Here is a 23,221-nt window from a genome sequence, read left to right on the forward strand (position 1 = left end):
TAAAATAATTGAATGCAGGGATTGCAAATGGCAGTCACCCAAGGACATAAAAATAAAACATAAGAAATAATAGCAGTAGTATAACATACCATACATCATTCACCAAGATTATGGCTAATCTTTAGATTTGCTACTTTAGAAATATAGTAAGTCCTTACAAACTTGGAGGACAATCTTAAATGTTCACCCAATAAAAAACACTATTAAAGGATCGGGGTACAGGTAGATATTTCACAAGTGAGCATGATTCCTGGCATGGCTAGGTTGATATATGGAGAGATTGGTCTCAAGCTTACATTCACTGGAGCTCAGAAGAACAATGGGGCATCTCATAGGAACCTATAAACTTCTAAACTATGTAATTGATTTGTAATAAATCGAACAGATTACATGCAGAATATTCCTGATGACTGGGAAGTCCAGAACCAAGGACAATAGTCTAAGGGTAAGGGGCAAGTCATTTAAATTAGAATATTTTTTCTCCAGAATGTGAATATATGAAATTTACCACTGCTGAAAGAGCTACACAAATCATAAAATATATTCAAGCTGTTATATTTTTCTTTTGGGGTAGAGGGAGAAAGGGAGAAAATGAAACATGTTAATGATTTTGGATTATCTGAACAGTCTTGAAGGATCAAATGGTCTACTCCTGATCCTATTTTCTGTTTCCTACATTTCTTTCCATATTTCAAATGAGTTCTGAGTCAAAGTTTTTCACTTTTCATTCTAAAATGAGACCTTGGGTGTCAATAGGGTCAAGACATAATTGAGCAGATTGGTTGTTGAAATCAAAGGTGAAGGACTGGAGAGTTAAAATTTTGCACACACTCGAAATTTCTTCCGCCTGCACCCCAATAGCCCCTTCATCTCAGTTCCACATCAATGCAGTGATCCAAGAATGTACACTATACAGAAAATCTTCATAAATGTGGAGTACGCACATGGACCAATAGACAATAGTTAATGTTAAGATACTGAAAAGTGAAATCCACTAATTCCATACCATACATTACCTGAATTATACAATTTACTGAAAGCAGAATACAACATTCATACTTACCCTGAGGTAGCTGCACTACTCCAGTGCTTACACCAGAAATGATGTCCCCGAATACATATTCCTTTATTGGGTAGTTGGGTAACCATAGAAGAATGGGAACAAAGCTGAAGAGTATTGACTTGGCTTTTGTGGTTGAACAACTGTGGAAAACAAAATGAATAAACAATACTCTGGTTAATTAGAAACTAGCAGAGGCACAAGTATAGTACATGCTGTCACACAATGCCTTAAATTCATGCTGACCTGATTAATATTTAGTAACTCGTCCATCAGACTTACTTTTACCATCATTCAGTAGTAGTTTTTTAAAAATTAAAATAGCTTTTTTCAATAGTGCACAACTTTGTATTTTGAGGAGTAGAATCACATCATTAAATAAAACTACAGAAAAAAGCTATTCATTAGGAAGAAGGCTCAAAGGGAAAATGCTTCTAAATAAAAGGCATCACTTTTCTCTTTTTAAAAGAGGCAATGCTGTAAAGTTAGATGATATGACTGGGGAATTCATAATAGACAACAAGGAAACAATAAAGGTTTAACAAATATTTTGCATCTTATTCACAGTAGAAAACACTACAAGAAAAACAGGGCTTGAGGAAAATAACTTAAAATAATCAATTTCAATAGGGAAAACCTAATAGGCAAACTAACGATACCAAAAGTACACAAAATTCTCTGAACCCAATGGCCTGCATCTTAGGGTAGATTCACAAATTTACAGTGGGACCACAAAGATTGTAAACTGTAGGGGAACGTCGACTCAGACCATGAGAGGCCTGCGTCAGGCATTTTCATGCCTTACAAGGTGCAGATTGGAAGTCTGTGTGGGGCGTCGCTCCTCACACAGACACTAGAGCAATGGGTGGTTAAGTGCCTTGCTCAAGGACGCAAACACGCTGCCACAGCTGAGGCTCGAACTAGCAACCTTCAGATCACTAGACGAATGCCTTAACCACTTGGCCACGTGCCCAACGTGTAAACTGTAAGTATCATGCTTCTCTTGGAAAGGGAGAGAGACAGAAAGACCATAAGACATAGGCACACATTATAAACAAGAGATTCTGCAGATGTTAGAAATCTTGAGCACCACACACAAAATGCTGGAGGAACCAGCTTAGTCAGCAACTATGGAGGGGAATAAACAGTCAACATTTCAGGACTTACTGAGTTCCCCTATCATTCTTATAAACTCAGACAGGTACAGGTCCAGAACTAAATGCTCCTCATATAATAACCCTTTCATAAATCTCCTCTGGACCCTCTTCAATGCCAGCATGTCCTTTCCTTGACATGCAGCCCAAAACTGCTCACAATCCTCCAAAAGCACTCTGACCAATGCCTTATAAAGCCACAGGATCACATCCTTGGTTTTATATTCTAGTCCTCTTGAAATTAATTCTAACAATGCATATACCTTCCTTACTATTGACTCAATCTGCAAGTTAGCATTAGAACTCCCAAGTCCCTTTGCATATTCAATTTCTGAATTTGTTCCCCATTTTTAAAATAGCCTATGCCCTTACTAAAGTGCATCACACAATTTCCTACACTGTTTCCTTCTACACTTGTTTACCTGTTCTCCTAATCCGTCAAAATCCTTTTGCAGATTCCCTGCTTCCTCAACCCACCACTGGCCCCTCCACCCATCTTTTTTTTTAATATAATTTTTATTAAATTTTCAAAATGAATACATAGAAAATAAAATCTACCCTCCCCCTCCCCTTAACCCTCCCCCCCCCGGATATAGTCCTACCTAAAAAGAAAAGAAAGAAAAAAAAAAGGAACCGCCTGGGTATTGGAAGGTTTCCACATGCTCCATGGGATTCAAAATAAATTTAATATACTTATTCATTAGTTTCCCTAAGGGACCAAGATCTTTATCGGAGCAATTAAATATGCCATCCTATCTTTTGTAAATAAGGGCGCCAGATATTCAAAAATGTTCCATATTTATCTCTTAAATTATAAGTAATTTTTTCGAGTGGAATAGAACGAGCCATTTCATTGTTCCAACGATTCATACTTAAATACGAATCAGATTTCCAAGTAACAACTATAGTCTTCTTAGCTACTGCCAATGCAATTTTTATAAATTCTTTCTGATACTTATTCCATTTAAGTTTTGGCTTTATCCCTTCAATATCACCTAGTAGAAATAATACAGGGTTATGTGGAAGTCGAGTTCCAGTAATTTGTCCCAATAAGACTCTTAAATTTATCCAAAAGGGTTGAATTTTAAAACAAGATCAAGTAGAATGTAAAAAAGTACCAATTTCTTGATTACACTGAAAGCATTTATCAGATAGGTTTGAATTTAATCTATTTATTTTTTGTGGTGTAATATATAATTGGTGTAAAAAGTTATATTATACTAATCTAAGTCGAACATTTATTGTATTTGTCATACTATCAAGGCACAGTCTTGACCAATTTGTTTCATCAATATTAATATTCAGATCTGTTTCCCATTCTTGTTTTGACTTAAAAATTGCTACTCCCCGCTACAACAACACTACCCACCCAATCTCTCTTTAATTTCTGATGTTCTGTTTCTGTTAAATGCGTTTCCTGTAAAAAGGCTGAATCTATCTTCATTTTCTTAATATGTGTTAAGATTCTTTTTCTTTTCACTGGTCCATTAAGCCCATTAACATTAAAACTCAAAAAATTCAATAAATTAGTCATTATTTTTAACAAAGTTACTCCAATCTAAAACATTACTTAGCTTCTCAACTCTCATAGTTCCTTGGGGAATCTCTTTGAACTTCACCATGTTGCTATGCGTTCCCCTCCCAATCATCCAGGCAAAAAGAAAAAAAAGATAGATGAGATATTAAAAAAAAAAGAAAAAACAAAATACCCCCCCACTAATATTGTGAATGAAAGGATACACAACACTACCCCGCTCCATTTTGTGGGTCGTGGCTGGAGCCACGCTTGCACACATGATTAACGTAGCAATTGATCAGTGCTTCTTCCAGCTCCCCCGTAACAAAAAAAATTATATATATATATATATAAAAAAATTAATGTTACTATTCCCAACTAGTATTCCTCAAATTTTAACCTTACTTCCCCTCCCTCATATAATTAGTAATATATTTATATATTCATCCGCCTTCAAAAATCCAACAAGTCCATTCTTTGACCCAGTCTTCTTCTTCAATCCATCTCGCTCCCCTGGTTTTGTTCTTGTACCTGGTGAGTATTCAGAGAGTCTTGCACAAACTGCTCCGCTTTCCGGTAATCATCAAAAAATCTTTTTTCTCCACCAATCAAAAAAATCTTCAAGGTTGCAGGGTAACGCAATATAAAATGATAACCGTGATCCCATAGTATTTTTTTCACTGGATTAAATTTCTCCTTCTCTTCAAAAGTTCATAACTTATGTCAGGGTAGAAAAAAATTTTGTTCCCTTGAATCATCAATGGCCTTTTTCTATTCTTGGCAGTTTGGGCAGCTGCCTGTAGAATCCTTTCCTTGTCTTGAAATCTTAAGAATTTTTATTAAAATTGCTCATGGATATTGGTCATCTTGTGGTTTTGGTCTTAGAGCTCTATGTGCCCGCTCAATTTCAATTAATCGGTCCTCCTCTTTCATTTGCAAAACTTCCGGGATCCATCTTTGAAAAAATTTTATTGGATTTCCTCCCTCCATACCTTCTTTAAGACCAACAATTTTAATATTATTACGTTTACTAAAATTTTCCAACATGTCCACTTTCTCCAAGAGTCGATTTCTTTCCGTGTTCCAGACAAGCAGATCATTTTCTGTTTTTTCCACTCTATCATTAATATGCTCCATTTTTCTTTCCATCTCCTGAAGCTTCTTATCCATTTTATCCTGTCTTTTCATAGCTTTATTATAGCACATCTTCATGTCTCTAAGCTCTGCTCTTACTTTTCTTACTTCAGCCGTTAATTGCAATAAAGCCTCTCTTATGTCTCCATCATCTCCTTTAGTTCCAATCTCTTCCAGTTCTTCCTCCTCTTCTTCATCTGTATTCTCTGCGGTATCCGATTCTGACTCTGAGTCACTTTCAGTTGCAGTCGGTTCTTGTAGTTTGAGTTGTATCGATTTGAGCATGCGCATTTCTGGCACCTTCTTCCAAGAGACCGCTATCGCCACCATTGCTCCCTGTTCTACGGCGGAGATAGAACGCATCTCCTCCAAAAGAGATCTAACCTGAGTCCGAGGCTCCATCGCTGTAGTAGGCCCTTTTTTCTTCCCATCTCGTGGCGGCTTCGCAAAGGCAGACTTCTTCTGTTGCAGTTTAGGAGGCATATTGTAAAGTAGTCTTGCAAAGTTATAAATAGTTTTCGGAAAGTATTTATTAACTTTGTTTTGTTTAAACGGTACTTTGCTAATTTTTTTTACGGGAGAACTGGATTTACACGTCTCAATCCCACGTCATCACGTGACGCCCCCCCCCCACCCATCTTTGTATCATCTGCAAATTTGGCCACAAAGTCATCAATTCCATTATCCAGATCATTACTATACAACCTGAAAATTAGCGAATCCACACAGACTCTTGCAGAACATCATTAGTCACTGGTAGCCAAACAGAGAAGATCTGTTTAATTCCTACTCTTGCCTTCTGCCAGTAAACCAGTCTTCTGTCGATGCTAGTATCTTTCCTGTATTACCATGGGCCCTTTTCTTGTTTAGCAGTTTCATGTGTGGAACCTTGAAAATCCAGCGACTCTCATTTGCCTATTTTGCCTGTTAATTCCTTAAAGAATTCCAACAGATTTGTCATGCAAGATCTTCCCTTGAGGAAGCCATACTGACTTCGGCCAATTTTATTGCATGTTTCGAAGTACCCTAAAACTTCATCCTTAATAATGGACTCTGACAGCTTGTCAACCACTTAAGTCAGGCTAACTATTCTATAATTTCCTGTCTTTTGCTTCCTTCATACTTGAAGAATGGAGTAATATTTGTGATTTTCCAATCCTTAAAAACCATACCAGAATCTAATGATTCTTGAAAGATCACTACCAAACGCGTCCATAATTTCTTCTGCTACCTCTTTCAGAACCCCTGAGAGTAGCCAGGTGGCTGAATGATCTTCCAATCTTTCAGCCTCCAAAGCACCTAGCCCATGAAAGCAGCAAAACATGGGTCAGCTCAGCTGACCTTTTTTGAGGCAAGACGCAGGAACTCATTAATAAACAATTGAAAGACATTTAGCAGTCAAGTATAAATCAGTTGAGTCAATATAGCTTCTGAAAACAGTTTGACAAATTTATTCAAGTTCAGAGGATGTTAAAAGCAGGGTGGATAGTGTTGTCTTTTGGATTTTCAGCAGCCATTTAAAAAAGTGCCACATAAAAGATTATTCATAGCTTTGACAGCAATATTTTAGCATACATAGAGAATTGGCTTATGGATAAGTAGATTATTTTAAGGTTGGCAAGCTACAATAAAGGAGGTAGTACAAGAAACAAAGCTGGGCCCTCAACTACTTGGCTATATTGAATGGTAGTTAAAAGGCTGCTGTAGCCAAATTTGTAGATAATGCAAAGATCTATAGCAAGTTATGAGGATGAATAGTTACAGGCAGATAGGTTTGGTTAGGCAAGTACATAGAACAGTACAGCACAGGAACATGCCCTTTGGTCCACAACACTGTGCCAAACCAATTAAATTAGTCATCAAATAGCCAACTAACCTCTTCTGCCTGCACGATGTCCATATACTTCCATTTTCCTCACATTCATATATCTATCCAAATGTCTCTAAAAAGTCTCTAATGTTTATGTCCCTATCACCACCTCAGGCAGCGCATTCCAGGCACCCACAATATACAAAATTTTGCCCTTTACATCTCCTTTGAAATGAACCCTTCTCACCTTAAATGCATACCTTCTGGTATTAGACATCATAACCCGTGGGAAAAAGATATTGTCCATCTGCCTTGCATAATTGTATAAATCTCTATCAGATCTCCCTTCAGCCTCTGTTGCTCTGGAGAAAACAACTCAAGTGTGTCCAACCTCTCATTATAGCACGTCCTCTAATCCAGGAAAACATCCTGGTAAAACTCTTCTGCACCTCTCCAAAGTCTCAACATTATTTCTACAGTGGGGCAACCAGAACTGAATAGAAAACTCCAGACTCACCCGAACTGGAGTTTTATAAAACTACAACATAACTTCCTGACTTTTGAACTCAATGCCTCAACTAATAAAGGCAAGCATGCCATATGCCTTCTTACTGTAATCACACTATCAACTTGTGTAGCCACTTTCAGGGAGTTATGAACTTGGACCCCTCTGTTTATCAACACTGTTAAGGATCTTGCTCTTAACAGTGTACTGTCTCTTTCTATTTGACCTACCAGGGTGTAACACTTCACATTTGCCTGGGTTAAACTCCATCTGCCATTTCAGAATAGTTTCAGAATAAGTGAACAGCCATACAAGATTAGTGAGAAATCTCTTCTATCACTGCAGCACGAATCTTTGGAATTTCCTATTCCAGAAAGTTGGAAGCTGAATCACGACTGAGATACACAGATTTTGGTTCATATGAAAGTCAGTAAGGAATACAGGCAGAAATGTGAAGCCATGACTAAGGTTGGAACAAGATGAAGCTACCATATGGCCTACTCCTGCTTATAATCCTTACAAATTCTAATCAGTTAATTTTAGCTATTATGGGTAATAGAGCTAGGTATTGTAGTTAATTCCTAAATGAAGTATTTTTCAGAAAACCAAGTGGCCACATAAACAATTGTTATTATTCCACAAATATGAATAAGCCTTTCAAAAGGGTAATGTTTAACAGCAATATTTAGTGAAGATTTCATGACTTAGTGGCATAAAAATATGCAGTTTTAAAATCTTCCTGCGGGAGTAAATTGAGGATTCAAGTCAAAGTTTATTCTGGAAATGTTTTCTGCAGCATATTACACTACTGAATGTGTAACTTGAGGAAGTAGGTAGGCAGATACAGTTTTTCAAAGATTCAGATGAACAATCAGGACAAGTTATTTTAGTTTATAATATTGAAGTTCATTACAAAATAGTAACTAAAAACCTACCGAAAATACCGTAGAAATTTTTCCTTCTTTGATGAACTGTGTTTTTTCTTCTTATGTAGGTAGGCTCGGAAAGCTTCCTCGTTAAAAACTGGGCGGCTAACATTATAGCTTGGGACACCGCTCAGTTCAGTATTGTCCATTTTAAGCGCAGTTTTAATCAAATGCTTGAAGTATACTGAAAACTCTTAAGTATATCCTTTGAATGAATCCACTGCAATTAAAAAAAACAATAAGATTAAATTTTTTTTCTCATCCACTTTGGTCACTTGAAAAAAAATGAAATTACATTAAGCACATAGAATCTACAAGCAAACGGTATTATACAACATATTAACCAGTTTGAATTCACAAAACAATAGAAAATACTAACTCATAGGATTAAAAAAGTCAACAGAAAATGTGACTGAAAAGGCATATCTAGAAAATCTTCTGATGAGAAAAGGCTGGCTTAAGCAGGTTAACATCACAAGGGTACCTACTTAAAGATGTGCAACTGAGATGGACAAATGCTTCACAAACTTTTCTAAACAAGTACATTTGCATAAGACAAATAATATTGATATCTTCCACCAACCAGAATAGATCCAGTGTTGAAGAATAAAAGGTAAGAGAAAACACAAGAGGGATGATGGCAAACAATGAAATATTTATGGAATCAGGTGCTGCCAGGTAAATCTGGCTAGAAAAAAAAAGTTAAAAGAATAAACAAGAACTTACTTAGATATGGGTTTCAAAGGAAGTATTTAAAAGGAAGGAGTAGAGATTGGGTGGAGCTTAACGAAAGGATATGAAAATGTGGTAAGGATGACAACTGATGACACAACTAACAAAGTACAACATTTATCTAGTGGCTTTCACAATCTCAGAATATCCAGAAACACAAAGACTATTTGAGCATAGCTATCTTTTACCAATACTATAAATAGCCATATGATACATTTTAGTTGTTGAGATCATCCCATTTAAAGATGATGCAAAAGGGATAAGAGTTAATCAGAAGAGCAGTGAATCCTCAAACACTCAATGAACAAAGATGAAGATAATTGACTGAGCAGGTGACAGGAGAAGAAATCCAGGCAAAAGAAAATATTTGAAGTTGAAAGCTCAATGCTGTGCTAAAATAAGTATTGGTTTTACAAATTCTGATTCAACACAAAACTATAACTGGAAATGTAGAAAACTGTGGGAAGGTGGAGATGATGACTTTAGTTTCTGCAGTATTTCACTTGATTTAATAGCTTGAACAAACTGAATATCATATGAACAGAAAGTATTTCCTCATGTCAAGACCAAAGAAAGCAATATTATCAGATCTATCTTAGATATTGGTAGAGCGAAAGCATCATCAGTGAATATCTAGAAACTGATTACAACTATCAATGCTACCAAAGGTAGCACATAGGCAAAGAAAAAGAGGGACCCAGGAATAAATCCTTGGGGAATTTCAGAAGGTAACAGAGCAGGGAAAAGAAATTGGGTTGTTGTTGGATATGTTCTGGCTACTTTTTATAGGTGGGAATATACCAAAGTCCATTCCAAAACACTTTAAAGAGAATTAAATACTATTGTGAAAGAGGAAAAAGAATATACTGAAAAATCTTTAAATGACTAAGGTTCTTGAAAAAAGGAAAGGAGTAAACAGTATCTGTTTTAACTTGCAGAGAGATGACTAATAGAAATGACTCTTGTTTAAAGTTACTAAGTGATTGATTATGCCCACTGAAAAAAGGATGAGAGGCCCTTTTACCGATGCCTGACAGAGAGAGAACCTCCAAGAATACAATCCAAAGGGTAGTACACAAAGTGCTGGTGGAACACAGCAAGTCAGGCAACATATGTTGAGGGTGATAAACAGTCAATGTTTCAGGCCGAGGTCCAGGGCGCTTTTTTAAAAATGCAGAACTAACCAATTGAAGATTCTGAGTAGAGCTCAATCCCACAACTTTGTGACTCAACACTGAATGTGCTACCACTGTAGCAAGGATTACCAATCAGCACAAGTTTTACTGCAGAATAATCAAATTCTAGTTCCCTAGATCATAAAAGAATTCTTTAAGTACTCAATCTCATTATAGCAGTGCAGAAGAAAAGCAGCACATATAAAAGAGAAGCATGCCATAGTGAGACAAGCAACAACTTGCATTTAATGACAGAGGAAATTATAAAAAATGTAGATTTTATTTGCACATAGGCCTACCTAGACCAGCTTCCACAACAACGTTCTGCAGCTAATTGCCAAATAACTTTAATGTTCATCACATACAAAATTAAGAGTATAAGAACAGTTAAGGAAGAGCACAAATAATTATTCTATAGAACTAAAAGCTGGCAAATTGAATCAGCTATATGAATTGTAACAGGATTAGAGGTCAAACACTCATAATATTCTGTATTTTTCCTCAAGTACTTGAGAAGAAAACTTCATGGAAGCTTTGCCCATAATCTGAGTCCAACTCACGGTGAGCTGGTAATTTGCTGCCATTTATCATACTGGCTGCTGGAGCTCCTTGAGTTGGAACAAAGAATTCCTTTCCAAACTCAAGATGTGAAATACACTGTTAAATACAGTAATTCCTTGGTACTGTATACAAAAGTCATGTCACTGGAAAACATTCTAAGTAAAATTTTAAGTCAAAGATACTTCTCATCAAGTTTAAAATTCACATTGTGCACAAGAGCTTAATTATTAGTCAAAACTCATAATACATAAATAATTTCAAATGCTGTATTTAAAAACACAAGATAACAAAACAAAAATCATCTTTCTTTTCAAGGCATTCACCTAGTAGTAGTGATTTTACATATCAAAACAATAAAGGATGAAAGTGGCAGAGACGGTACTATGGTTCAGACATTGATAGTGTTACGTACCCCGTAACTGGGTTGCCAAACCAGCAGAAATGGATCACTCAGTTGGAGTCTGGAGTACTAGAACTAAGAAAGTTTTATTAAAGAAACAAGCAACACAGTAATCGAAAGGATAATAAATGCAACAATTCAACAATGATAACCACACATGTGCACAGAATTAAGATAACAGCATCAATCAAGCTCTATCGTTGTCTAGGGGTAAATGACCAATTTCAAAATGACTCAAAGTTCAGTCCAGTTTAGTAGTTCAGTTCGCAGTAATCGTTGCCATGGCGGTGGACAATGTGGGGGAAGAGAGAGATAGAATAGGAACAACTCATCATTCAGAACGGCTTCACTCACAGACCAGCAGGATGGCTCACAGACCAGCGAGATGGCTCACAAACAGCTTTTTGGGCGGGTCCTTGGTGATGTCACCTGAGGTCACCGACTGTGACCCCTCCTCCAGATGCGGTCGATCCTCTGCAGTGAACCCGGCACCCAGGCAAGGGCGGACACACACCGGGTTCCCGCTGATCGTACCTTTCCACCCTGGCCGTTGTCCGATTCTTCTCACCCACTCATGAGAAGCGCACCGCTTCCAGGGTCTCGTTACCTCGGGTGGCGTGTGTGTCTGCCTTAGCGAACCTGTCCCTTTTTATCCCCCTGCTGGGGTATCGCCTGTCCATCACTTCAAACAGTTCAGGGTTCAAAGGGGGGAGCCGCTCCAGACAGCTCTTCCTCCCACATCCCTTCATTACACATCTCCAGACGCTGCTCTATTGTTCCTTATCTCTCCTTCCCCTGAGGGCAGGTGGCAGACCAACTGCTGATGCCACTGATGCTAGCCCAGGCCAGCAAACGTCTTAATTTTATGTGTATTCTCGTAACACTTCCCCCCTTTAAGGATTTTTACCGGGAGGTAAAAATTACAAACATGACTACATTATCTGATACATACACAATATACATCTTTAACAGTTATTTAGCTAATACAGAGAATTTGAAGCTGTCAACACCTTGACAGACAGTCATCACATTTTCTGTTCCTTTTACACGTGTTATTAATAACTCCTTAGACCAGGCTCCAACTCAGCAAACTTCATAGTGGCCAAAAACACTGATGAATTGCGACCAATGTAACCTCTCATTTGGTTTTGTCCCGGACCACAATAACAAGGGTCGTCCCATTCCGACTCAGTTTTCTCTCGCAAGGGCTTAGTAGGAGGGGGACGGGTATTGACCGCAGAGTTATTGCAAAACTTCCTGCAGTACCCCACCATCTCCAAGAGCCTTCTGAGGGCCCTCTTGTCTGTCGGGGTTGGGAGGTCAGCGATAGCCTGCACTGTAGCTTGCATCACTGCCAGCTGCCCCTGTGTCACCACAATTCCCAGGTAAGTGACTCTCGTGTGGCCGAATTCATTTTTTTCAAGGTTCACTATCAAACTGGCTTCAGACAGCCGTATTAAATTGCCAATACACACCTCTGTGGTCATCAGCCCTTTAGTCACTGAATTACTCGAAAAATATGGGTGTTGTTTACTTGGCTACCCTATTGTAACAGACATAACCCAACGTCCCAGTTCTTTGCATTTCCTCGGGACAATCAAACACATGGGTGCGCGTCGTTTAATTACTCCTTCGGGGATTAAGGGAGAGACCTTATCAGTAGACCTGGCCAAAACAATAGCCTTCTCCCATCTGACCGATCCCATCCTAATCTTTTCAAAATGGTTTTTTCCTCTTATCAAGGGGCCCCTAGCTTCATTGATTTCCACGCTAACACCGACTAGGTTTGTTAGCATATCAAAAGCCGGTGACCGTCTCAGTTCGCGTCGGTCATGATCAATAACATTTTTCCCCCTGGGCAGCCGGTAACTCTCTTTCATGATTCCACCAACTGTTTCCTCCAGCACCGCAAAATGTCCACCGGGGGGTACCTCGTGGGCCATGTTAAAAACCTCATCCCCATAACTCTTTTGCACCACCCCCCATTCCTCATCTGCGGGTACTGTACTTGATTTCCCTTTCTTCCTTAGCACTTCCTCCTCCGCACAATAGCTTGTCAAGGCTGTGTCAGAGAGGGCTGTCTCGGCAAAAACCATCAGCCCCTCGTCTCGCTCCTGCGTCTGCACAAATTCTTTCCTGGCTACTGCTACGTCCGTCCCAGCTCCCTCACTACCTCTTATCTCACTACACCCTGTCTCATACAAGGTTGGCAGAAATGTTTCAGCCAAATTCACCATCGCGGGCGGGGCCTCCATGCTGGCAGGCTGACCCGTCAATCTCACGACTGGGAACACGATTCCTCCGGCGATGTCATTACCGAGCAAGACTTCCACGTCTTTCATTGGTAATTCGGACCTCACCCCGATCGTGACTAGTCCAGAGACCAGGTTGCTCTGTAAATGTATCTGGTGCAAAGGGACTGACTCTGTCCCTTCCCCAACACCTTTTACCTCTACCTCCCCAGTCTGGGTCTCTGAGCTAAACTCTAATACACTCTTCAGTATTAGTGACTGACACGCTCCCGTGTCTCTCCAGATCCGCACTGGAACTGGTTTTAACCTCTTTTTCACTGACACCAGTCCGGCCGAGATAAACCTCTCGCGCCCTTCCTGAACTTTTTCAGACCTGTCCTTCCCTAGCGGTTCGCTTAACAGCTCAATACAGCCATTCAAAATTTCCGCTTTTCCTTTCCCCGTCTCCTTCCTTGGGGCAAAGCACCTGGACGCAAAGTGTCCGGCTTTCCCACAATTATAACAGACGACCCCAGGAGACTTCCTACCAGACTGCTCCCGGTCTACCTTATCCTTTTCACTAGTCCCCGGCTTACTTTCTGACTTTTCCGGTGGACTCTCCCCGCCGTCCTGACTACCCTTCTGGTAGCCTTTACTCGGGGCAACCTTCATTTTATGCGTCAACGCATACTCATCCGCTAACTTAGCAGTTGCGGCTAACGTGGCTGCCTCTTTCTCATCGAGGTAGGGTCTCATACCCTCAGGGACACAACCTTTAAACTGCTCAATCAGAATCAGCTGCAGCAGTCTGTCGTAATCCCCCTCTACCCCTTTCGAGGCGCACCAACGCTCACAATATGTTTGCATCTCACGAGCAAACTCCAAATACGTGCGGTCCCACCGCTTCCTCGCATTCCGAAACCTCTGCCGGTATGCCTCCGGGACCAACTCATAAATCCTGAGGATGGCCTCCTTCACCACCTCATACTTCTGGGCATCTTCCGGGGATAAAGCGGAGTAAGCTTGTTGGGCCTTCCCTTTCAGTACACTCTGAAGTAAAACAACCCACTTATCCCTCGGCCAGTCCTGACTTATAGCTACTTTTTCGAAGTGGAGAAAGTACCGATCCACATCGGTATCGTCAAATGGGGGAACCAGCCTAACCTCCTGGGTCGCCCGGAACCCTCCACCTTGGTTCAGCACGAGCCCCTGCTCGGCCCTTATCTTTAACTTCTCCAGCTCAAATTCCCTTTCCCTCTGTTTCTCCTCTCTCTCCAACTGTCTGTCCCTCTCTCTCTCTTCTCTCTCCAACTGTCTGTCCCTCTCTCTCTCTTTCTCCTGCCTTTCTAACTGCCGTACCCGGAACTCGTGCTCGAGTCTCAGTTTTTCAAGCTGTACCTGTACCGCGTCTCCAGCAGGTTTTTCAATAGACACCTCCCCCAGCTCACCTTGGGGAAACACACCTTTAGATACATAGTGCTCTACAATAGCTCTGTGTATCTCCTCTCTCCTCATTGTCGACTTCACCTTAGCAAGATTCACCCGTTTGGCCACAGCTATCAATTCCGATTTCCTGGCATCCTCTAATGCCTCCAAGGTCGGCGCCTTTATAAATTCCTCAACCTCCATTTCTGCTGTTTGTCTTTTCTTTCTTTCGGGAATTTTAACCCAATCAATTTACTCCGTCCCAAATTTAGCGTTCAAAATCGCGGACGAGAACCCCACTTATGTTACGTACCCCGTAACTGGGTTGCCAAACCAGCAGAAATGGATCACTCAGTTGGAGTCTGGAGTACTAGAACTAAGAAAGTTTTATTAAAGAAACAAGCAACACAGTAATCGAAAGGATAATAAATGCAACAGTTCAGTGATGATAAACACACATGTGCACAGAATTAAGATAACAGCATCAATCAAGCTCTATCGTTGTCTAGGGGTAAATGACCAATTTCAAAATGACTCAAAGTTCAGTCCAGTTTAGTAGTTCAGTTCGCAGTAATCGTTGCCATGGCGGTGGACAATGTGGGGGAAGAGAGAGATAGAATAGGAACAACTCATCATTCAGAACGGCTTCACTCACAGACCAGCAGGATGGCTCACAGACCAGCGAGATGGCTCACAAACAGCTTTTTGGGCGGGTCCTTGGTGATGTCACCTGAGGTCACCGACTGTGACCCCTCCTCCAGATGCGGTCGATCCTCTGCAGTGAACCCGGCACCCAGGCAAGGGCGGACACACACCGGGTTCCCGCTGATCGTACCTTTCCACCCTGGCCGTTGTCCGATTCTTCTCACCCACTCATGAGAAGCGCACCGCTTCCAGGGTCTCGTTACCTCGGGTGGCGTGTGTGTCTGCCTTAGCGAACCTGTCCCTTTTTATCCCCCTGCTGGGGTATCGCCTGTCCATCACTTCAAACAGTTCAGGGTTCAAAGGGGGGAGCCGCTCCAGACAGCTCTTCCTCCCACATCCCTTCATTACACATCTCCAGACGCTGCTCCATTGTTCCTTATCTCTCCTTCCCCTGAGGGCAGGTGGCAGACCAACTGCTGATGCCACTGATGCTAGCCCAGGCCAGCAAACATCTTAATTTTATGTGTATTCTCGTAACAATAGCAAACCAGAAGAGGCTGTTTGAGGATGTTAATAGTGAAGGGTCTTCTCCAGCTTTCATTGCTTCATAGAAGATAGCAATAGAAATATGGATAACTGCTCCCCTCTCACTTGAAGCCAATAAGGGCCCGTGGTATTACAGGAAATGTACAGGAAAAATGGCTGACTGGCAGAAGGCAAAGAGTGCGAATAAAAGAGGCCTTTTCTGGTTGGTTGCTGGTGACTTCAGGGATCAGTTTTGGGTCTGCTACTTTATACATTCTTTGTTAATGATCTTGGTAACAAATTGATGCCTTTGCTGCAGATGATATAAAGACAGGTGGAGGAGCAGGCACCACTGAGGAAGCAGGGAGACTGCAAGAGGACTTGGATATGTTGGGACTAAGAAGTAGAAAATAGAACAGTGTAGGGAAGTGTATGGCTGTGCACATTGATTGAAGAAATAAAGGTGCAGACTATTCTCTAAATGGGGATAGACTTCAGAAATTAGAGGTGCAAAGGGACTTGGGACCCCTCATGCAGGATTCCCTAAAGGTGAACTTGTAGGTTGAGTCAATAGCAAGGAAAGAAAATGCAAAATTCATTTTGAGAGGACTAGAATATAGTCCATATCTGGGTCCATTGTTTTTTGTTATCATCTATATCAAGTGTGGGTGATAATGTGGTAAATTGGATCAGCAAATTTGCAGATCACACCAAGATTGGGGGCATTGTGGACAGCAAGGAAGGTTATCAAAATCTGCATTGGGCTCTGAATGAGCTGGAAAAATGGGCTGAAAAACGGCAGATGGATCTTAAAGTAGACAAGTGTGAGGTAATGCACTTCTGGATGAAAAACAGGGTAGATTTACATAGTGAATGGTAGGGCTCTGAGGAGTATGGTAGAACAGAAGGGTCTGGGAGTACAGATCTCTAATTCATTGAAAGCGGTATGACAAGAGATCTTTCAGCACACTGACCCTCATAAATCAAAGTATGAGTACAGGAGGTGGGATGAATGTTGAAGTTATACAAGACAGCAGAGAGGCCCAATTTGGAGTATTGTGTGCAGTTCTAGTCACCCACCTACGGAAAGATAACAATAAGATTGAAAGAGTCCCTTAGTATTGCTGACTTTGTTGATTTAAGTTTAGTCTGGGATTGCCACTTTGCATGTGAGATGAAGATCGTACCTAGACCTCTTGTAATGTTCTTGGTCATCAGACTTGAATGCCTGTGATCCAGCCCTCAGCAGATTGTGGATATCAATGTTCATCCAGGGCTTCTGATTAGAGAAGACTGAATGATTTTGTGGGAGCACACTTGTTTGTCTAAGTCTGTTTTCATAAAATTCACGACAACCATTATGTATTTATTCAAATCCACAGACAAGTTCTTGAACACGGCCCAGACCACTGACTCAAAACAATCTGTAACCGCTCCTTTGCCTCTCACGACACCTCTTTACTGTCCTAATCTCTGGAGATTTACTCCTTAGCCTCTGCCTGTATGAAGGTAGGAGAAAGACAACCAATTGATCAAATTTAGCGAAATGCAGTGTGGGCATGGAATGGTAGACATTCCTTATCTTAGTAGACAAGGATTCAGGTCTTGATGAAATGGCTTGCCAGAAACATCCACTGCTTACTCTTTTTCATAGATGCTAGCTGACCTGCTGAGTTCCTTCAGCATTGTGTGTGTGTTGCAAATAAAAGAATGCCTAAATTATTCAAATCAGGCAGTATCAACTGAGACAGAAACAATGGTTTACTTTCTCCATAGACGGTATCAAACCTGAGAAACTGTAGCATTTTTTGTTTCTGTACCATACTGACCTGACTGGAAAATGCCCTGAAAACTTAGCATCAGGTATATGATTTTTAGATTACAAAACAAAATTAAAAAATAAATCACTGGCTTCAAAAATTTATTTAGCATGTAGTATAGCTTTGTGGGATAGTTAAAATTATTTTAAAAATGCTTTTTCTTTTGATTTGATGATAGTGGAAAAAAGTCTTGAATCATCTCACAGAAAATGCTGGTGAACGCAGCGGCCCGAAACGTCAAATATACCTCTTCCTATAGATGCTGCCTGGCCTGCTGCATTCACCAGCTTTTTTTTTGCGTCTTGCTTGAATTTCCAGCATCTGCAGATTTCCTCGTATTTGCGTTTTGAATAATCTGCATCTCAGCAAATAATGTCTTCACAATTGCTTATCACCAGGAATCCCATTGAATTGACACACAATATAGTGATAAATGTTAGGAAGAGTTCATAATAGATTGCTAGATTTTTTTTGTAGGAAATTTGAGGAAAACCCTCAGCGTTTTTTGCTCAACAAACACTCCAGCTTAAAACAAGTGGCATCTTTATCACTGGAAACTGCCAAGTGGATATTCTAATTAATATACATAATACAGGTACTGGAAGCTGTACCACAGAAAATTACAGAGGACTGAAAACAGTGATTAATGTATAATTTTTGGATTGCTTAAATTGAAACCATGATCCTTAATGCTGGTATTACCAGGAAGGAAGAAACTTGGGTGTTCAATACTTTCAGGAATGAACTCAACACAAAAATTACTAACTCTGCATTAAACTTATGTTTTGCAACTACAAAACATAAAAGCTAATTGAAAGGAAAATAAGAGAAACGAGAGATACTTAAGATTGTTTTTACTTTAAGCGAGGCTCGCAAGTATCACATGGTGGCATGATGACACATGCTATTTACATACTTTTACAGATAACCCACAATGCACTATGTAAACAAATAATGTTTAATCAATACATTTACAATATTACTCAAATATTACTGAAATATTAAATACACAACACTGTTAGCCACAGGTGTCCATAGTCTGACAAACATATCTGATTAATTTTAATTTAGAAAATGAGAAGCAATACAAATTAGAAGGATGTACAAAGTCATGGACCATTGAAACAGGCCATTCAGCCCATCTTATCCATGCCAATTGTGTCACTCACAGGCAGACAAGACTAGCTTGATTAATAAAACAAGCAGCAAATCTTTGAAAGGATCAGTTAAAAGTAGACCACCATCTGATAAATCTGCATATGATTTATAAATGGAAAGAGAATACAAATGTAAAGGGACGAACACCAAGCAAGGATGTCAAGTCATAACTGCATGGGATTTGAACCTTTAGTAAAAAGACAGTAAAGAAACTGAGGATTTCTGAGAAAACAATTTCTTGTCTATTTTTAAAGTTTTAGTTATAGTGTCAATAGATTACTGACCTGAAACAAACTACTTTTCCTGCTACAATCACTGCTCAATTCGCTAAGTATTTCCAGCTTTACATTTTACTAAGACGTACAGAAATTACAGCATATTGTTTTAGTTAACAGCTAAGCATTAGAGAATTATAGATGCTGTAATGACCAAGCATTGCTTTTTAAATTCTTATTCAGATGTTCTAGTCCATTCCATATCTACAGTTGCAAGAAAAAGTTTGTGAACCCTTTGCAATTACCTGATTTTCTGCATTAATTACTCACAAAAGGTGGTCTGATCTTCAAACACAATCTGCCTAAACAAATAACACACAAACAATGTACTTGTTCTCATCAATACTGAGTACTCCATTTAAACAATCACAGCTTAGGTTCAAAAGAGTATGTGAACCTTTTGGGTAATGCCTTCTACAGAATCTATATGGAGTCGATTGTTCCAATCAATGAGGAGAGATTGGAGGTGTGGGTTGCAGAGATGTTCTGCCCTATATAAAAAAAAGGCACATGAAGTCAGGTTACTGACAGAGCCTGCTCTTCTCAAGAGAGACCTGTTTATGTGCACCACGCCTCGATCAAATCAACTTTCAGGGGACCTTAGAAGAATTGTAGAGATGCATGAAGCCAGAAAAGACTATAAAAGCATTTCTAAAGACCTGCATATTCATCAGTCTACAGTAAGAGAAATTGCCTACAAATGGAGAAAATTCAGTACTGTTGCTACTCTCCGTAGGAGTGGGTGTCCTACAAAGATAATACCAAGAGCACAACTTGAAATGCTGAAGGAGGTGAAAAAGAAACCAAGGGTAACAGAAGACCATAAAATAAAGGAGCAGAATTAGGCTGTTTGGCCCTTGAGTCTGCTCCACCATTTCATCTTAGCTGATCCAATTTTCTTCTAAGCTCCAGTCTCCTGCCTTCTCCACGTATCCCTTCATGCCCTGACCAATCAAGAATCGAATCTATCAATCTCTGCCTTAAATATACAAAGACTTGGCCTTCATAGCTGCCTGTGGCAAAGAATTCCAGAGATTCACCATGTTCTAGCTAAAGAAACTCCTCCTCATCTACATTCTAAAAAGACACTCCCTCTGTCCTGAGACTGTGTCCTCTGGTCTTGAACTCTCCCACCATAGGTACCATCCTCTCTCCTCATCCACTATCAAGGCTTTCCACCATTTGATAGATTTCAATGAGGTCACCCCTCATTCTTCTGAATTCCAGCAAATACAGTCAAGAGCCACCAAATGCTCTTTATATGACCAGCCATTCAATCCTGGGATCATTTTCATGATCCTTCTTTGAACCCTTTCCAGATACAACACATCCTTTCTAAGGGGCCCAAAACTGATCACAATACTCCCAATAAGGCCTCACCAGTAAAGTTTCAACAATACATCCTTGCTTTCAATATTCTAGGCCTCTTAAAATGAATGCTGACATCACATTTGCCTTCCTCACTACAGACTCAACCTGCAAATTAACCTCTAGAGAATCCTGCACAAGGACTCCCAAGTCCCTTTGCACCTCAGTTTTTGTATTTTCTCTCCATTTAGAAAATAGTCAAGCCTTTCATTTCTTTTACCAAAGTGCATGACTGTACACTTCATGACATTGTATTCCACCTGCCATGTCTTTACCCATTCTCTTAATCTGTGTACGCTTCTGTAGCTTCTCTACTTACTCAAAACTACCTGCCCTCTACCTACCTTCATATCAAATGCAAACTTTGCAAAAAAGCCAACAATTCCATCATCCAAATCATTGACAGATATCATAAAAAGAATCTGTCCCAACACAAACTCTTGTGGAACACCACTAATCACCAGGAGCACTCCAGAAAAGTCTCCCTTAATCCCACGCTTTTCCTCCTGCCAATCAGCCACTATTTTATTCATGCTAAAATAATTCCTTTAATACGATGGGCTCATAGCTTGTTAAGGATGTGTGGCACCTTGTCAAAGGTCTTCTGAAAATCTAAATACAGATCAACCAATTTTCCTTTGTCTATCCTGTTTCTTATTTCTTCAAAGAATCATAACAAATTTGTCGGGCAGGATTTTCACTTGAGGAAACAATGCTGACTATGGCCTATTTTATCAAATGCCTCCAAGTATCCTGAGACCTCATTCCTAATAATCATCTCCAACATCTTCCCAACCACTGAGGTCAGACTAACTGGGCTATCATTTCCTTTCTTCTACCTCTCTTCCTTCTTGAAGAGTGGAGTGACATTTGCAATTTTCCAGTCTTCTAGAACCATTCCAGAATCTAGTGATTCTTGAAAGATCATTACTAATGCCTCCAAATTCTCTTTAGACGCCTCATTCAGAAGTCTGGGATGTACACCATGTTGTCTAGGTGACTTATCTACCTTCAGACCAGACCTTTCAGTTTCCCAAGAACCTTCTCTCTAGTCATGGTAACTTCACACACTTCATGGAATTTCCACCATACTGCTAGTGCCTTCTACCATGAAGACTGATGCAAAATACTTATTTAATTTGTCTGCCATTTCATTGTCCCCCATTACTACCTCTCCAGCATCACTTTCCAGCAATCCAATATCCATTCTCACCTCTCTTTTACACTTTATATCTGAACAAACTTGTAGCATCCTCTTTAATATTATTGGCAAGCTTACTTTTGTATTTCATCTTTACCTTAATGATTTTTGTTTTAGTTGCCTTCTGGTTTTTAAAAACTTCTCAATCCTTTAACATCCCACTAATTTTTGATCTATTATACGTCCTCTCTTTGGCTTTGACTTCTCTTGTTAGCCATGGTTGTTTTCATCTTTCCTTTAGAATACTTATTCCTCTTTGGGCTGTGTATATATATATATATATATATATATATATCCTGTGCCTTTCAAATTGCTTCCAGAAATTCCAGTCTTTGCTGCTCTGCCATCATCCCTGTCTGTGTTCCTTTCCAATCAATTCTGACAACTCCTCTTTCATGCCTCTAATTTTCTCTTTACTCCAAGGTAATAGTGATATATCTGACTTTAGCTTCTCCTTCTCAAATTTCAGGGTGAATTCGATCATATTATGATCACTTGCTCCTAAGGGTTCCTTTACTTTAAGGTCTCTTATCAATTCTGGTTCATTGAACACCACCCAATCCAGAATAGCCGATTCCCTAGTGGGCTCAACCACAAGCTGGTCTAAAAGCAGTCTCATAGGCATTCTAGACATTCCCCCTCCTGGAATCCAGCACCAACCTGATTTTCCCAATCTACCTGGATATGAAGTCCCCATGACTGTTGTAACATGCATTTTGGCATTTTCCATTGTAATTTGTAGGCCACATCCTTACCACTGTTTGGGGGTCTGTATACAACTCCCATCAGGGTCTTTTTACCCTTGCAGTTTCTTAGCTCTATCCACAATGATTCAACACTTTCCAACCCTATTTCACTACTTTCAAATGAGGTAATTTCATTTTTTTTTAAACTAACACAGCAACGCCGGCCCCTCTGCCTTCCTGCCCATCCTTTCAATGCGATTTGTATCCTTGGACCTTAAGCTCCCAGCTATTATCTTCTTGCCTGCAACATCATACCTGCCAATTTGCAACCGTACTGCAAGTTCATCTACCTTATTCCGCATACGGCACGCATTCACCCATGATTTTGTCTGCCTTTTACGTTGCCTTTGTCTGCAACTTATCCTGTTGACTGCAATTTTGCCCCATCAACAGCATTTCCTCTTTACCCATTGCTTCTGTTTGTAAACCAGCTATCCCATCTTCAGCACTATTAACCACCTTTCTGGTGATACTGTACTTCTTGCAGTGAAACAGCAAAAGGCTATAGAAATCCCTAGAACTTGCTAAACTCTCTGTTCATGTGTCCACTACAAGAAAAAACACTGAACAAGACTGGCATTCATGAAAGGACACCATGAAGGAAACCACTGCTCTATAAGAAAAACATTGCTGTACATCACAAGTTTGCAAGAGACTACCTCGATGTTCCACAACGCCTCTGGGACAATGTTCTGTGGACAGGTGAGACAAAAGTTGAACTTTTTGGCAGAAATACACACCACTATGTTTGCAGGAAAAAGGGCACTGCACACCAATACCTTATCCCAACTGTGAAGCATGGTGGAAGGAGCATCATAGTTTGGGGCTGCTTTGCTGCCTCAGGGCCTGGAGAG

At 40.0% G+C, this 23,221-nt stretch overlaps 1 protein-coding gene across 1 annotated transcript in view; it reads right to left on the bottom strand.

Moving 5' to 3' along the window:
* The window catches only part of slc26a5 (solute carrier family 26 member 5), an 83,994-nt gene that overhangs the window by 55,405 nt on the left and 5,368 nt on the right, over window positions 1-23,221 (bottom strand). Inside the window, exons 2-3 of the mRNA XM_063072850.1 lie at window positions 8,115-8,325; window positions 1,064-1,203 (exon numbers count right to left, since the gene is read on the bottom strand). Coding sequence (XP_062928920.1) covers window positions 1,064-1,203; window positions 8,115-8,254 — 280 coding nt within the window. The 5' untranslated portion in view covers window positions 8,255-8,325. The remainder of the gene's footprint in view (window positions 1-1,063; window positions 1,204-8,114; window positions 8,326-23,221) is intronic.

This window comes from Mobula hypostoma, chromosome 20 (assembly GCF_963921235.1).
Source record: "Mobula hypostoma chromosome 20, sMobHyp1.1, whole genome shotgun sequence".
Classification (NCBI taxonomy): Eukaryota; Metazoa; Chordata; class Chondrichthyes; order Myliobatiformes; family Myliobatidae; genus Mobula; species Mobula hypostoma.